Below are 16,861 nucleotides of genomic sequence, written 5' to 3'. Positions count from 1 at the left end.
TGGGGATCAGTGGGGTCAGTGGGGTCAATGGGGTCAATGGGGCCAATGGGATCAATGGGATCAATGGGATCAATGGGGTCAGTGGGGCTCAAAGGGAGCAGTGGGTCTCAATGGGATCAATGGGGTCAATGGGATCAATGGGATCAATGGGGTCAATGGGCTCAGTGGGGCTGAAGGTGGGGCTGTGCCCCACAGGTGATCATGGTGACGGGGGATCACCCCATCACGGCCAAAGCCATCGCGGCCGCCATGGGGATCAGTGGGGTCAGTGGGGTCAATGGGGTCAATGGGACTCAAAGGGATCAATGGGATCAATGGGATCAGTGGGGTCAGTGGGGTCAATGGGGTCAATGGGGTCAATGGGGCTCAAAGGGATCAGTGGGGCTCAATGGCATCAATGGAGTCAATGCGATCAATGGGATCAATGGGGTCAATGGGATCAATGGGCTCAATGGGATCAGTGGGTCTCAATGGGATCAATAGGATCAGTGGGGCTGAAGGTGGGGCTGGCCCCACAGGTGATCATGGTGACGGGGGATCACCCCATCACGGCCAAAGCCATCGCGGCCGCCGTGGGGATCAGTGGGGTCAGTGGGGTCAATGGGGTCAATGGGGCCAATGGGATCAATGGGATCAATGGGGTCAATGGGATCAATGGGGTCAATGGGCTCAGTGGGTCTCAATGGGCTCAGTGGGGCTGAAGGTGGGGCTGTGCCCCACAGGTGATCATGGTGACGGGGGATCACCCCATCACGGCCAAAGCCATCGCCAAGGGGGTGGGCATCATCTCCGAGGGCAACGAGACCGTGGAGGACATCGCCGCCAGGCTCAACATCCCCGTCAGCCAGGTCAACCCACGGTACGGGGGGGTCCGCGGGGGGGTCGGGGGGGGGCGTGGGGGGGGCGTCGGGGGGCTATGGGGGGGTTTGGGGGGGTTTTGGGGCGGTGGGAGGAATGGGATAATGGGGGGAAGGGGGGCAATGGGGGCAATGGGGGCATGGCTCAACATCACTGTCTGCCAGGTCAACCCACGGCACGGGGGGGGGGTGTGGGGGGGGCGGGGGGGGCTATGGGGGGGGGCTGGGGGAAATGGGGGAATTGAGGTAATGGGGGGATAATGGGGGGATAATGGGGGGAAGGGGGGCAATGGGGGAAATGGGGGCATGGCTCAACATCCCCGCCAGGTCAACCCATGGTACGGGGGGGGGTCGGGGGGGGCGTGGGGGGGCTTGGAGGGGTGGGGGGTGGGGGTTGGGAGATAATGGGGGGATAATGGGGGCAATGGGGGGAATGGGGGCAATGGGGGCATGGCTCAACATCACCGTCTGCCAGGTCAACCCACGGCACGGGGGGGGCGGGGAGGGGGCTGTGGGGGTCGGGGGCCTTGGGGGGGTTGGATAATGGGGGGAAGGGGGGTATTGGGGGCATTGGGGTGACAATGGGGTGACAATGGGGTGACAATGGGGTGACAATGGGGCGCCACTGGGTGCCATGGGGTGACGAGGTGACAATGGGATGACATTGGGATGACACTGGGGTGCCATGGGGTGACAGTGGGGTGACAGTGGGTGACAGTGGGTGCCATGGGGCGCCATGGGGTGCCAATGGGGTGCCATGGGGCGCCATGAGGTGCCATTGGGTGCCATAGGGTGCCAATGGGGTGCCATTGGGTGCCGTGGGGTGCCATTGGATGCCATAGGGCGCCATGGGGTGACAATGGGGTGCCATTGGGTGCCATGGGGTGACAATGGGATGCCACGGGATGCCATAGGGTGCCATGGGGTGCCATAGGGTGCCATTGGGTGCCATAGGGTGCCATGGGGCGCCGTTGGGTGCCATAGGGTGACAATGGGATGTCATGGGGTGACAATGGGTGCCATTGGGTGCCATGGGGCACCATGGGGTGACAATGGGTGCCATGGGGTGCCATAGGGTGCCATTGGGTGCCACGGGGTGCCATGGGGTGACAATGGGGTGCCATAGGGTGCCATTGGATGCCATAGGGTGCCATAGGGTGCCATGGGGTGACAGTGGGTGCCATGGGGTGACAGTGGGTGCCCCCGTGCCCCCCCAGGGACGCCAAGGCGTGCGTGATCCACGGCACCGACCTGAAGGACATGAGCTCGGAGCAGATCGACGAGATCCTGCAGAACCACACCGAGATCGTCTTCGCCAGGACCTCCCCGCAGCAGAAGCTCATCATCGTCGAGGGCTGCCAGAGACAGGTGCCCAAAATCGCCCCAAATCGCCCCAAAAATGGCCCCAAAATGGCCCAAAATGGCTCAAAAATGACATAAAGTGACCCAAAATGCCCCCAAATGCCCCAAAATGGCCCCAAATGCCCCAAAATGGCCCCAAATGCCCCAAATTCCCAACCTCTGCTCACCTCCCCGCAGCAGAAGCTCATCATCGTCAAGGGTTGCCAGAGACAGGTGCCCAAAACGCCCCAAATCGCCCCAAAAATGGCCCCAAAATGGCCCAAAATGGCCCAAAATGGCTCAAAAATGACATAAAGTGACCCAAAATGCCCCAAAATGCCCCGAATTCCCAACCTCTGCTCACCTCCCCGCAGCAGAAGCTCATCATCGTCGAGGGCTGCCAGAGACAGGTGCCCAAAATCGCCCCAAATCGCCCCAAAATGGCCCCAAAATGGCCCAAAATGGACAAAAATGGCACAAAATGGCCAAAAATGGTCCAGAAATGGCACAAAGTGACCCAAAATGCCCCAAATACCCCCCATTCCCCCACTGACCCCATACCCCCCCCACCCCAGGGCGCCATCGTGGCGGTGACGGGGGACGGGGTGAATGACTCCCATTGCCCCCATTCCCCCCATATCCCCCCATTGCCCCCATTTGTCCCCACTGACCCCAAATACCCCACTGACCCCACCCCCCCCAGCCCAGGGCGCCGTCGTGGCGGTGACGGGGGACGGGGTGAACGACTCCCATCCCCCCCATCCCCCCCATTCCCCCCATTCCCCCCAATGCCCCCACTGACCCCATATCCCCATATCCCCATATCCCCCCATTGCCCCCATTGCCCCCATATCCCCCCATTGCCCCCATTGCCCCCATTGCCCCCATATCCCCCCATTGCCCCCACTGACCCCATATCCCTCCATATCCCCCCATATCTCCCATTGCCCCCATTGCCCCCATATCCCCCCATTCCCCCCAATGCCCCCACTGACCCCACACCCCCACTGACCCCATATCCCCCCCCACCCCAGGGCGCCATTGTGGCGGTGACGGGGGACGGGGTGAACGACTCCCATTGCCCCCATTCCCCCCATTCCCCCCATTCCCCCCCACTGACCCCATATCCCCCCATATCCCCCCATATCTCGCATTGCCCCCATTGCCCCCATATCCCCCCATCCCCCCCATTCCCCCCAATGCCCCCACTGACCCCAAATACCCCACTGACCCCACACCCCAGGGCGCCATCGTGGCGGTGACAGGGGACGGGGTGAACGACTCCCATTGCCCCCATATCCCCCATATCCCCCCATTGCCCCCACTGACCCCACACCCCCACTGACCCCATATCCCCCCCCCACCCCAGGGCGCCATCGTGGCGGTGACGGGGGGCGGGGTGAACGACTCCCATTCCCCCCATTGCCCCCATTCCCCCCATTCCCCCCCACTGACCCCATATCCCCCCATATCTCCCATTGCCCCCATTGCCCCCATATCCCCCCATCCCCCCCATTCCCCCCAATGCCCCCACTGACCCCAAATACCCCACTGACCCCACACCCCAGGGCGCCATTGTGGCGGTGATGGGGGACGGGGTGAACGACTCCCATTGCCCCCATTGCCCCCATTCCCCCCATTCCCCCCCACTGACCCCATATCCCCCCCCCACCCCAGGGCGCCATCATGGCGGTGACGGGGGACGGGGTGAACGACTCCCATTCCCCCCATTCCCCCCATTCCCCCCATTCCCCCCCACTGACCCCATATCCCCCCATATCCCCCCATATCTCCCATTGCCCCCATTGCCCCCATATCCCCCCATTGCCCCCACTGACCCCATATCCCCTACTGACCCCACTGACCCCATACACCCCAGGGCGCCATCGTGGCGGTGACGGGGGACGGGGTGAACGACTCCCCGGCGCTGAAGAAGGCGGACATCGGGGTGGCCATGGGCATCGCCGGCTCCGACGTCTCCAAGCAGGCGGCCGACATGATTCTGCTGGACGACAACTTCGCCTCCATCGTCACCGGCGTGGAGGAAGGTGGGGGAAACGGGGGGCGGGGGGGGGGATATAGGGAGTATGGGGGGGATATGGGGGGATATGGGGAGATATGGGGTCAGTGGGGGATATGGGGGATATGGGGTCAGTGGGGGGTATGGGGGATATGGGGGATATGGGGGATATGGGGGGATATGGGGGCAGTGGGGGGGGGTGGGGGTGTGGGGGGATGAGGGGGTTATGGGGGATATTGGGGGTTTGGGGGGATATGGGGAGAATGGGGAGATGAAGGGGGATATGGGGGGATATGGGGGGTTTGGGGGGATATGGGGGGATATGGGGTCAGTGGGGGGTATGGGGGGAATGGCGGGGATGAGGGGGGATATGGGGGGATATGGGGTCAGTGGAGGGATATGGGGGATATGGCGGGATATGGGGTCAGTGGGGGGTATGGGGGATATGGGGGGATATGGGGGCAGTGGGGGGGGGTGGGAGGGTGGGGGGATATAGGGAGTATGGGGGGGATATGGGGGGATATGGGGTCAGTGGGGGATATGGGGGATATGGGGGGATATGGGGGCAGTGGGGGGTATGGGGGATATGGGGGGATATGGGGGATATGGGGGGATATTGGGTCAGTGGGGGGTATGGGGGATATGGGGGGATATGGGGTCAGTAGGGGATATGGGGAGAATGGGGGATGAGGGGGATATGGAGGGATATGGGGGTTTGGGGGGGATATGGGGTCAGTGGGGGATATGGGGGGAATGGGGTCAGTGGGGGGTATGGGAGGTATGGGGGGATATGGGGGGATATGGGGGATATGGGGTCAGTAGGGGGGTATGGGGGGAATGGGGGGATATGGGGGGTATGGGGGGAATGGGAGTCATTCAGATCCATGGGTCCAGATCTATGGGGCAGGATCTGTAGGATCAAAGTCTGTAGGGTGAGATCTATGCAATGGGATCTGTGGGGCAGTCCATATCTATGGGTCAGCCCCTATCTGTGGGTCAGCCCCTATCTGTGGGTCAGCCCCTATCTGTCGGTCAGCCCCTATCTGTGGGTCAGTCCATATCTGTGGGTCAGCCCCTATCTGTGGGTCAGCCCCTATCTGTGGGTCAGCCCATATCTATGGGTCGGTCCATATCTGTCGGTCAGCCCCTATCTGTGGGTCAGCCCATATCTGTGGGTCAGCCCCTATCTGTGGGTCGGCCCCTATCTGTGGGTCAGCCCCTATCTGTGGGTCAGCTCCTATCTGTGGGTCGGCCCCTATCTGTGGGTCGGCCCCTATCTGTGGGTCAGCCCATATCTGTGAGTCAGTCCATATCTGTGGGTCAGCCCATATCTGTGGGGCTGCCCCCCAGGCCGCCTGATCTTCGACAACCTGAAGAAGTCGATCGCCTACACGCTGACCAGCAACATCCCCGAGATCACCCCCTTCCTGCTCTTCATCATGGCCAACATCCCGCTGCCCCTCGGCACCATCACCATCCTCTGCATCGACCTGGGCACCGACATGGTCAGCTGCCCCATAGCTGCCCCATAGCTGCCCCACAGCTGCCCCATAGCGCCCCATACGGTCTTGTAATGGGACCCTAAATCCCTCCTGAGATCCCAATGGGCGCCGTCACCATCCTCTGCATCGACCTGAGCACTGACATGGTCTGCTGCCCCATAGCTGCCCCATAGCTGCCCCACAGCTGCCCCATAGCTGCCCCATAGCTGCCCCATAGGGCCTTGTAGCGGGACCCTAAATCCCTCCTGAGATCCCAATGGGCGCCGTCACCATCCTCTGCATCGACCTCAGTACTGAGATAGGGAGCTGCCCCATAACTGCCCCATAGCACCCCGTCACCTGCCCCACAGCTGCCCTATAGCTGCCCCATAGCTGCCCCATAGCGCCCCACAGGGCCTTGTAGCGGGACCCTAAATCCTTCCTGAGATCCCCATCCTCTGCATCGACCTGGGCTCCAACATGGTCAGCTGCCCCATAGCGCCCCATAGCTGCCCCATAGCTGCCCCATAGCTGCCCCACAGCTGCCCCCCAGCTGCCCCATAGCGCCCCACAGGGCCTTGTAGCGGGACCCTAAATCCTTCCTGAGATCCCCATCCTCTGCATCGACCTGGACTCCGACATGGTCAGCTGCCCCATAGTGCCCCATAGCTGCCCCATAGCTGCCCCATAGCTGCCCCACAGCTGCCCCACAGCTGCCCCATAGCTGCCCCATAGCTGCCCCATAACTCACCCCATAACCTACCCCATAGCACTCCATCACCTGCCCCATAGCTGCCCCATAACCTACCCCATAACTGCCCCATAACCTACCCCATAGCTGCCCCATAGCACCCCATCACCAGCCCCATAGCAGGACCCCAAATCCTCCCCCTTACCCCGACCCCCCCCACCCCCCCCAGGTCCCCGCCACCCCCTGCCCCCCCCTGACCCCCCCCACCCCCCAGGTCCCCGCCACCCCCTGACCCCCCCCCGACCCCCCCTGTGACCCCCAGGTCCCCACCACCCCCTGCCCCCCCTGACCCCCCCTGACCCCCCCTGACCCCCCTGTGCCCCCCAGGTCCCCGCCACCCCCTGCCCCCCCTGACCCCCCCCAGGTCCCCGCCACCCCCTGACCCCCCTGACCCCCCCTGACCCCCCCTGCCCCCCAGGTCCCCACCACCCCCTGCCCCCCCTGCCCCCCCCCGACCCCCCCACCCCCCCCAGGTCCCCGCCACCCCCTGCCCCCCCTGACCCCCCCCAGGTCCCCGCCACCCCCTGCCCCCCCCTGACCCCCCGCCCCCCAGGTCCCCTGCCCCCCCCTGACCCCCCCCGCCCCCCAGGTCCCCGCCACCCCCTGACCCCCCTGACCCCCCCTGACCCCCCCCGCCCCCCAGGTCCCCGCCATCTCCCTGGCGTACGAAGCGGCCGAGAGCGACATCATGAAGCGGCAGCCCCGCAACCCGCGCTCCGACAAACTCGTTAACGAGCGCCTCATCAGCATGGCCTACGGGCAGATCGGTGAGGGGGGTCTTCGGGGTCCCCATACACCCCCATACACCCCCATACGTCCCCATACGTCCCCATACGTCCCCATACATCCCCAGACGCCCCTATACGCCCCCATACGTCCCTATACGCCCCTATATGTCCCTATATGTCCCTATAGGTCCCTATATGTCCCCATATGCCCCCATACGTCCCCAGACGCCCCCAGACGTCCCTATACGCCCCTATAGGTCCCTATAGGTCCCTATAGGTCCCTATATGTCCCCATACGCCCCTATACGTCCCCATACACTCCTATACATCCCCATACACCCCTATACATCCCTATATGTCCCTATACACCCCCATACGCCCCCATCCGCCCCCATACATCCCTATACAACCCCTATACGCCCCCATCCGCCCCCATACAACCCCTATACGACCCCATACAACCCCTATACGTCCCCATACGCCCCTATACGCCCCCATACGCCCCCATACGCCCCCATACATTCACATACAACCCCTATATGTCCCCATACCCCCCTATACGCCCCCATACGCCCCATACAACCCCCACACGCCCCCATACAACCCCCATACATCCCCATACCCCCCTATACGTCCCTATACGCCCCCATACAACCCCATACAACCCCTATACGCCCCCATACACCCCTATACAACCCCTATATGTCCCCATACCCCCCTATACGCCCCCATACGCCCCATACAACCCCCATACATCCCCATACCCCCCTATACCCCCCCATACGCCCCATACAACCCCTGCACGCCCCCCCAGGGATGATCCAGGCGCTGGGCGGCTTCTTCTCGTACTTCGTCATCCTGGCGGAGAACGGCTTCCTGCCCTCCTGCCTCGTGGGGATCCGCCTCAGCTGGGACGACCGCACCATCAACGACCTGGAGGACTCGTATGGGCAGCAGTGGGTGCGTGGGGGGCAATTTGGGGAGGGGGCTTCAGTGGGAGGGGGGAAAACAGCACCATCAACGACCTGGAGGACTCCTATGGGCAGCAGTGGGTGCGTGGGGGGCAATTTGGGGAGGGGGCTTCAGGTGGGGGGTGGGAAAGGACCATCAACGACCTGGAGGACTCCTATGGGCAGCAGTGGGTGCGTGGGGGGCAATTTGGGGAGGGGGCTTCAGTGGGAGGGGGGAAAACAGCACCATCAACGACCTGGAGGACTCCTACGGGCAGCAGTGGGTGAGTGGGGGGCAATTTGGGGAGGGGGCTTCAATGGGGGGGGGGAAAACAGGACCTGGAGGACTCCTACGGGCAGCAGTGGGTGCGTGGGGGGCAATTTGGGGAGGGGGCTTCAGTGGGAGGGGGGAAAACAGGACCATCAACGACCTGGAGGACTCCTATGGGCAGCAGTGGGTGCGTGGGGGGCAATTTGGGGAGGGGGCTTCAGTGGGAGGGGGGAAAACAGCACCATCAACGACCTGGAGGACTCCTATGGGCAGCAGTGGGTGCGTGGGGGCAATTTGGGGAGGGGGCTTCAGTGGGAGGGGGGAAAACAGCACCATCAACGACCTGGAGGACTCCTACGGGCAGCAGTGGGTGAGTGGGGGGCAATTTGGGGAGGGGGCTTCAGTGGGAGGGGGGAAAACAGCACCATCAACGACCTGGAGGACTCCTACGGGCAGCAGTGGGTGCGTGGGGGGCAATTTGGGGAGGGGGCTTCAATGGGAGGGGGCAACAGGACCATCAACGACCTGGAGGACTCCTACGGGCAGCAGTGGGTGCGTGGGGGCTTCAATTGGGGAGGGGGCTTCAATGGGGGGGGTCTGCAAATTGATGGGGTGAGTTGTGGGGTGAGCTATGGGGCAACCTATGGGGTGAGCTGTGGGGTGAGATATGGAGTGAGTTATAGGATGAACTATGGGGTGAGCTGTGGGGTGTTATGGGGTGAGTTGTAGGATGAACTATGGGGTGAGTTATGGGGTGTTATGGGGTGAGATATGGGGTGAGTTGTGGGGTGAGTTATGGGGTGAGCTATGGGGTGGGCTATGGGGTGGGCTATGGGGTGGCTATGGGGTGAGGTAATTATGGGATGCCCGCAGACGTACGAGCAGCGCAAGGTGGTGGAGTTCACAGGCACTGTGTATGGGGTCAGGGTTTGGGGTCCCACCTTTGGGGTCTCCCTTTTGGGGTCTCCCATTTGGGGTCAGCTATGGGGTGGGCTATGGGGTGACTATGGGGGTGAGGTAATTATGGGATGCCCACAGACGTATGAGCAGCGCAAGGTGGTGGAGTTCATTGCCATTGCATGATGGGGTCAGGGTTTGGGGTCCCACCTTTGGGGTCTCCCTTTTGGGGTCTCCTATTTGGGGTGATCTATGGGGTGGCTATGGGGTGAGGTAATTATGGGATGTCGCACAGACGTACGAGCAGCGCAAGGTGGTGGAGTTCACGTGCCACACGGCGTTCTTCGTCAGCATCGTGGTGGTGCAGTGGGCCGACCTCATCATCTGCAAAACGCGGCGCAACTCCGTCTTCCAGCAGGGCATGAAGTAGGGGGGGGTCCGGGGGGGTCCCTATGGGGTGGGGGTCCCTATGGGGTGGGGGTCCTATGGGGTGGGGGTCCCTATGGGGTGGGGTGCTGTGGGGTGCTGTGGGGTGGGGTCCTATTGGGTCCCATGGGGGCTGTGGGTCTTCCAGCAGGGCATGAAGTAGGGGGGGGTCCGGGGGGGGTCCTATGGGGTGGGGGTCCCTATGGGGTGGGGTGCTGTGGGGTCCTGTAGGGGGCTGTGGGATGGGGGTCCCATGGAGGGCTGTGGGTTTTCCAGCAGGGCATGAAGTAGGGGGCTCCTGGGGGGGTCTTGGGGTGGGCTGTGGGGTGGGGGTCCCTATGGGGCGGGGTGCTGTGGGGTCCTGTGGGATGGGGTCCTGTTGGGTCCTATGGGGGCTGTGGGTCTTCCAGCAGGGCATGAAGTAGGGGGGGGTCCGGGGGGGTTCCCTATGGGGTGGGGGTCCCTATGGGGCGGGGTGCAGTGGGGTGCTGTGGGGTGCTGTGGGGTGGGGTCCTATTGGGTCCTATAGGGGCTGTGGGTTTTCCAGCAGGGCATGAAATAGGGGGGGGTCCTGGAGGGGTGGCCTGGGGGGGGCTGTGGGGTGGGGGTCTCTATGGGGTGGGGGTCCCTATGGGATGGGGTGCTGTGGGGTGCTGTGGGGTGGGGTCCTATTGGGTCCTATGGGGGTTGTGGGTCTTCCAGCAGGGCATGAAGTAGGGGGGGGTCCGGGGGGGGTCCTATGGGGTGGGGGTCCCTATGGGGCGGGGTGCTGTGGGGTCCACATTTTTGGGGTCTTTGGGTCGTTATGGGGTGGGGGATGCAGAGCAGCAGGCGGAGCTCTGAGCATCCTATGGGTCCTGGAAGTTATGGGGGAAGAGGATTTAGGGATGAAAAATGGGGGATTTTGGGGTGAAAAAGGACGATTTTGGGTCCGTGGGAATTGGGGGGGGGTCCTGATGACGTCACTGTGCCCCCCAGCCCCACATTTTTGGGGTCTTTGGGTCTTTATGGGGTGGGGGATGCAGAGCAGCTTGCAGAGCTCTGAGCATCCTATGGGTCCTGGAAGTTATGGGGGGGGGGGATTTAGGGGTGAAAACCGGGGGATTTTGGGGTGAAAAACGACGATTTTGGGTCCGTGGGAATTGGGGGGGGGTCCTGATGACGTCACTTGGCCCCCCAGCCCCACAGTTTTGGGGTCGTTATGGGGTGGGGGATGCAGAGCAGCAGGCGGAGCTCTGAGTGCCTTACAGGTCCTGAACTTGGGGGGAAGGGGGGAATTTAGGGGTGAAAACCGGGGGATTTTGGGGTGAAAAACGACGATTTTGGGTCCGTGGGAATTGGGGGGGGTCCTGATGACGTCACTTTGCCCCCCCAGCCCCACAGTTTTGGGGTCTTTGGGTCTTTATGGGGTGGGGGATGCAGAGCAGCTCACAGAGCTCTGAGCATCCTATGCGTCCTGAACTTGGGGGGAAGGGGGGGATTTAGGGGTGAAAACCGGGGGATTTTGGGGTGAAAAACGACGATTTGGGGTCCGTGGGAATTGGGAGGGGTCCTGATGACGTCACTGTGCCCCCCAGCCCCCCATTTTTGGGGTCTTTGGGTCTTTATGGGGTGGGGGATGCAGAGCAGCTTGCAGAGCTCTGAGCATCCTATGGGTCCTGGAAGCTGGGGGGGAGGAGGGGATGTAGGGGTGAAAACCGGGGGATTTTGGGGTAAAAAACGACGATTTAGGGTCCGTGGGAATTGGGGGGGTCCTGATGACGTCACTTTGCCCCCCCAGCCCCACATTTTTGGGGTCGTTATGGGGTGGGGGATGCAGAGCAGCAGGCGGAGCTCTGAGCATCCTATGGGTCCTGGAAGTTATGAGGGGGGGGATTTAGGGGTGAAAACCGGGGGATTTTGGGGTGAAAAACGACGATTTTGGGTCCGTGGGAATTGGGGGGGGGTCCTGATGACGTCACTGTGCCCCCCAGCCCCACAGTTTTGGGGTCTTTGGGTCTTTATGGGGTGTGGGATGCAGAGCAGCAGGTGGAGCTCTGAGCGCCCTACAGGTCCTGGAAGCTGGGGGGAATGGGGGAATTTAGGGGTGAAAACCGGGGGATTTTGGGGTGAAAAACGACGATTTGGGGTCCGTGGGAATTGGGGGGGGGTCCTGATGACGTCACCGTGCCCCCCCCCAGGAACAAGATCCTGATTTTCGGGCTGTTTGAGGAGACGGCGCTGGCCGCCTTCCTCTCCTACTGCCCCGGCATGGACGTGGCGCTGCGGATGTATCCGCTCAAGTACGGGGGGGGGGCGAATTTGGGGAGGGGTCGCGGGGGGGGAAGGGGGTGGGCGAAGTGACCCCGGGGGGTCCTTATGGGGGGGGGGGGTTATGATGGGGGTCTTTATGGGGGGGGGGTCTCTGTGAGGAAGTTGTGATGGGGGGAGGAGGGGGGTCTCTGGGGGGGGTTCTGAATTGGGGGGGGGTCTCTGTAGACTGGTCTCTATGGGGGGGTTCTAAATTGGGGGGGGGGTCTCTACGATGCGGGTCCTTATGGGGGGTGGTCGGTCTTTATGGGGGGGGTCTTTATGGGGGGGTCTCTCTGTGAGGAAGTTCTTATGGGGTGGGGGTCCTAATTTGGGGGGGGGTCTCTATGGGGAGTTCCGAATTGGGGGGGGGTGGTCTCTGTGGGGAGGGGTCCTCGTGGGGGGGGGGGGTCGATGTGGGGAAGTCTTAATTTGGGGGGGGGTCTTAGGGTCGGGGGGGGGCGTCCTTTTTTTGGGGGGGGTCTTTATGGGGAGTGGGGGGGGCTGTCTATGAAATCAGTTTGCAAATTGAGGGGGGGGTCTCCATGAGGTGGGTTCTTTTTGGGGAGGGGGTTCTCCGTGGGGGGGGGGAGGGGTCTCAATGGGGGGGGGGTCTCAGTGGGGGGGTGGGGTCTCTAAGGGGCGGTGGGTCTCAATGTGGGGGGGGGGCTCTAAATTGGGGGAGGGGGCGAGAAGAAGACCCTTCAATATTTCCCCCCCGAATTTTGGGGAGCATTGAGCCCCGATTTCGGGGGGGGGGGCCTCAGACTGACCCCGATTTCAAGGCGGGGGGGGGGGAGGGTCTCAGACCGAACCTTTCAGGGGTGCCCCCCCCCCTCAATTTTTGGAGACCCCCCCTCTAATTCCAACCCCCCCCCCCAGACCCAGCTGGTGGTTCTGCGCCTTCCCGTACAGCTTCCTCATCTTCGTCTACGACGAAATCCGTAAACTCATCCTCCGCCGCAACCCCGGAGGTGGGGGGGGGGGGGGTCGCTATTTTGGGGGGGGGGGCTCGGGGAAGGGGGGGGGTCTTTGAGGGGGGGTCTTGGGGGTGGGGGGGCGATTTTGGGGGTTTTTTTGGGGGGGTGTTTTGTGTTTTCGTTAACCCGCGTCCCTACTGATGGGCGATAGAAATTAATTTGGGGATTTTGGGGGGGGGGGTTCTTGGGGGTTATTTTTTGGGGGGGGTCTTGGGGTTGTTTTTTTGGGGGGTCTCTATGGGGTGGGGGGGTCGTGGGGGGATTTTGGGGGCGATTTGGGGGATTTTGGGGGGTGATTTATGTCCCTGTTAACCCGTGTCCCTACTGATGGGCGATAGGATAGAAGTTAATTTGGGGATTTTGGGGGGGGGGTCTTGGGGTTGGTTTTTTTGGGGGGGGTCCCTATGGGGTGGGGGGGTCGTGGGGTGGATTTTTGGGGCGATTTGGGGCATTTGGGGGGTGTGTTCTGTTCCTGTTAACCCGCGTCCCTACTGATGGGCGATAGGACAGAAGTTAATTTGGGGATTTTGGGGGGGGGGTCTTGGGGGGTTTTTTTGGGGGGGGGGTCTCTATGGGGTGGGGGGGATTCTGGGGCAATTTGGGGCATTTTGGGGTTTTTTTGGGGGTGCTTTCTGTCCCTGTTAAACCGTGTCCCTACTGATGGGCGATAGGAGAGAAGTTAATTTGGGGATTTTGGGGGGGGGGGTCTTGGGGTTTTTTTTGGGGGAGGGGTCCCTATGGGGTGGGGGGGGTCGTGGGGTGGCTTTTGGGGGCGATTTGGGGCATTTTGGGGCTTTTTGGGGGTGTTTTCTGTCCCTGTTAACCCACGTCCCTATGATGGTCGATAGCAGGGGCGCATTTGTGGATTTTGGGGGGGGGGGGATTTTGGGGCGATTTGGGGACATTTAGGGTTTTTTTTTTTTTGGCTGTGTTCCTATTGGTGGGTGAGACCAGGTTCTGTGTTATGGGAGGAAAAAAAAATATGGGATTTTGGGGCATTTTGGGGCAATTTCTGGCTTTTCTGCCCCTCCTGAGCTGCGTCTCCGCTGCTGGACCCCACAGGTGCCATTTTGGGGTCAATTCTGGGGATTTTGGGGCTTTTTGGGGACTTTCTGCCTATGTCCCCACGGATGGGCAGCAGCAGCTCCGCGTTTTGGGGGAAATATTGGGGATTTTGGGGGGCATTTTGGGGCCGTTTCAGCCCCTGTTACCCCCATAATCCCGAGCGCTGGACCCCATCGCCCCCATTTTGGGGTGAATTTGGGGGATTTGAGGGATTTTCGGGGGTCGCTTTGGGTTTTCCTGCCCACGTCCCCATTGGTGGCCAACAGCAGCTCCGCCTTTTGGGAGAAATAATGGGGATTTGGGGTCATTTCAGGCATTTCTTCAGCTTTTCTGCCCCCCCGTGCTGAGGGCGGCCCCAAAATCGCCCTTTTTTCTCCCATTTTCTCTTCCAGGTTGGGTGGAGAAAGAAACCTACTACTGAGCCCCCCCCCATGGACCCCCCCCCCCCAACGACCCCAAAATCCCACGGATTTCCCCCAAATCGTCGCCCCGACGCCAGGACCCCCCCCCCCAAAACCCCCCCCCCCCAATGGACCGCCGACAAACGGACCCAAAAAAGGAGAAAAATACCCCAAAATGCTCCCCCCCCCCCAAAAAAAAAACCACACAAACTTAGAAATGAGAGATTGACCCAAAAAGGGCCCATTTTGCCCCAAAATGAACCGGGGGGGGGGGAGGAGGGGGGGGGGTCCGTGCTGTGGGGGGTGGGGGGTGATGGGGGGAGGGGGGAGGGGGGGGGGGGGGCAGAATTCCAACCCCTCCCCCCACGTCGGGTTTTGTCGTCGTGTGCAAAAAACTGAACCAAAATGTGGAAAAATGGATAAAAAACGTGGAAAACGAAAAAAGTGTGGAAATGGGTAAAAATGGGGGGGGGGGGGGGGGGGCAGAAATGGGGGGAGATGGGCAAAAATGGGGGGGGGGAAAAGGGCAGAAATGGGGGGAGAGAAATGGGGAAAAAATGGGGAAAAAAGAAAAATGGGGGGGGAAAAGAAAAATGGGGGGGAAAAATGCGGAAAAAAAAGAAAAATGGGGAAAAAAAGAAAAATGGGGAAAAAATGGGGAAAAAAAGAAGAAAAATGGGGAAAAAATAGGGAAAAAATGGGGAAAAAAGAAGGAAAATGAGGAAAAAATAGGGAAAAAAAGAAGAAAAATGGGGAAAAAAAGAAGAAAAATGGGGAAAAAAAGAAGAAAAATGGGGAAAAAAAGAAGAAAAATGGGGAAAAGGGTAAAAATGGTGGGGAAAAAAATGGTAAAATTGGGGAAAAAAAGGTAAAAATTGGGGAAAAATGAGGAAAGGGAAGTGCAAAGAATGGGAGAAAAGGGGCCAAAATGGGGAGAAAAGGGCAAAAATTGGGACAAAGGGGGGCAGAAACGGGGGGAAAAGGGCAAAAAATGGAGGGAAAAACTCCGCAGGTGGGGGGGGGGTCGGATTTGGGGTGGATTTGGGGCGGATTTGGGGCGGATTTGGGGCGGATTTGGGGCTCCGTTGCCATGGAGACGGCGCTGCGTTGTCATGGCAACAAAGGGGATGAACCGGGCAGCGGGGGGGGGGGGGCACTTATGGGGCGGGGGGGCACTTATGGGGCGGGGGGGCACTTATGGGGTTGGGATGTGTGGGGCAGGAATACATACGTGGGGCAGGGACACTTATGGGGCAGGAATTCATATTTGGGGCACAGAGATGTGGGGCAGGGATGGACACATATGGGGCGGGGACACACTTATGGGGCAGGGACATATATGGGGCACAGAGATGTGGGGCAGGGACACACTTATGGGGCTGGGACGGACACACTTATGGGGCTGGGGCATGTGTGGGGCTGGGACACATATGGGGCAGGGATGGACACATATATGGGGCACAGAGATGTGGGGCAGGGACACACTTATGGGGCAGAGAGGGACACACTTGTGAGGCTGGGACGTGTGGGGCTGGGACACAATTACTTATGGGGCACAGAGATGTGGGGCTGGGACACACTTACTTATGGGGCTGGGACACACTTATGGGGCAAGGCATGTATGGGGCTGGGACATGTGTGGGGCAGGGACACGTATATGGGGCACAGAGATGTGGGGCAGGGACACACTTATGGGGCTGGGACACACTTACTTATGGGGCAGAGATGGACACATATGGGGCAGGGACGCACTTACTTATGGGGCAGAGATGGACACTTATGGGGCAGGGACGCAGTTACTTATGGGGCAGGGACGCAGTTACTTATGGGGCAGGGACGCAGTTACTTATGGGGCAGGGACGCAGTTATGGGAAGCCCAATTTGGGGCGATTCCACGAGCTTTTGGGTCGATCGCACAGCAGCCCCGAAGCCCCGCCCTCTCGCGCAAACCACGCCCACCGCACAGCAAGCCACGCCCCCCGCCACCAAACCACGCCCCTCGCACAAAGCCCCGCCCCCTCGCTACATACGCCACGCCCACCAGCGCAGACCACGCCCAGCTACGCACAAACCCCGCCCACTCCCGCAAGCCCCGCCCCTCGCTCATAGCCGTGGCTCCGCCCACCCCGCAAGCCCCGCCCCCAGGCCCCATAGCAGCCTCCCCTGCCCCACAGCGTCTCATCGCAGCCCCATAGAGCCCTGCGGAGACCCCAAAGGGGCCCTCAGAGACCCATAGCCGCCCCACAGAGACCCAAAGGGACCCACAGCCACCCCATAACCACCCCATGGATCTCCATAGGAACCCACAGAGACCCATAGCCACCCCAAACCCCGTCCCCCAAATCCCCCAAATTCCCCCCAAATCCCGACCCAAAAATCCCCAAATTTCCCCCCAAATCCTGAC

The 16,861-nt window shown here is 61.2% G+C and overlaps 1 protein-coding gene across 2 annotated transcripts in view; it reads left to right on the top strand.

Annotated features, from left to right (window-relative positions):
- ATP1A3 (ATPase Na+/K+ transporting subunit alpha 3) overlaps positions 1 to 14,564 on the top strand; it is a 38,240-nt gene extending 23,676 nt beyond the window's left edge. The window contains exons 14-23 of one of the 2 annotated variants that reach the window (XM_090127959.1): positions 723 to 859; positions 2,075 to 2,225; positions 4,078 to 4,246; positions 5,569 to 5,723; positions 7,094 to 7,217; positions 7,993 to 8,138; positions 9,592 to 9,722; positions 11,903 to 12,004; positions 12,894 to 12,985; positions 14,449 to 14,564. In XM_090127959.1, the coding sequence (XP_089984085.1) occupies positions 723 to 859; positions 2,075 to 2,225; positions 4,078 to 4,246; positions 5,569 to 5,723; positions 7,094 to 7,217; positions 7,993 to 8,138; positions 9,592 to 9,722; positions 11,903 to 12,004; positions 12,894 to 12,985; positions 14,449 to 14,477 (1,236 nt within the window). In that variant the 3' untranslated portion in view covers positions 14,478 to 14,564. Of the gene's footprint in view, positions 1 to 722; positions 860 to 2,074; positions 2,226 to 4,077; positions 4,247 to 5,568; positions 5,724 to 7,093; positions 7,218 to 7,992; positions 8,139 to 9,272; positions 9,498 to 9,591; positions 9,723 to 11,902; positions 12,005 to 12,893; positions 12,986 to 14,448 lie in introns of those variants that run through there. The other variant, XM_090127960.1, reaches the window with a different exon arrangement.
- The last annotated feature ends 2,297 nt before the right edge of the window (positions 14,565 to 16,861 follow it).

This window comes from Phasianus colchicus, chromosome 32 (assembly GCF_987193195.1).
Source record: "Phasianus colchicus chromosome 32, bPhaCol1.hap1.1, whole genome shotgun sequence".
Taxonomy (NCBI): domain Eukaryota; kingdom Metazoa; phylum Chordata; class Aves; order Galliformes; family Phasianidae; genus Phasianus; species Phasianus colchicus.
This window is presented reverse-complemented; position numbering and strand designations above follow the sequence as displayed.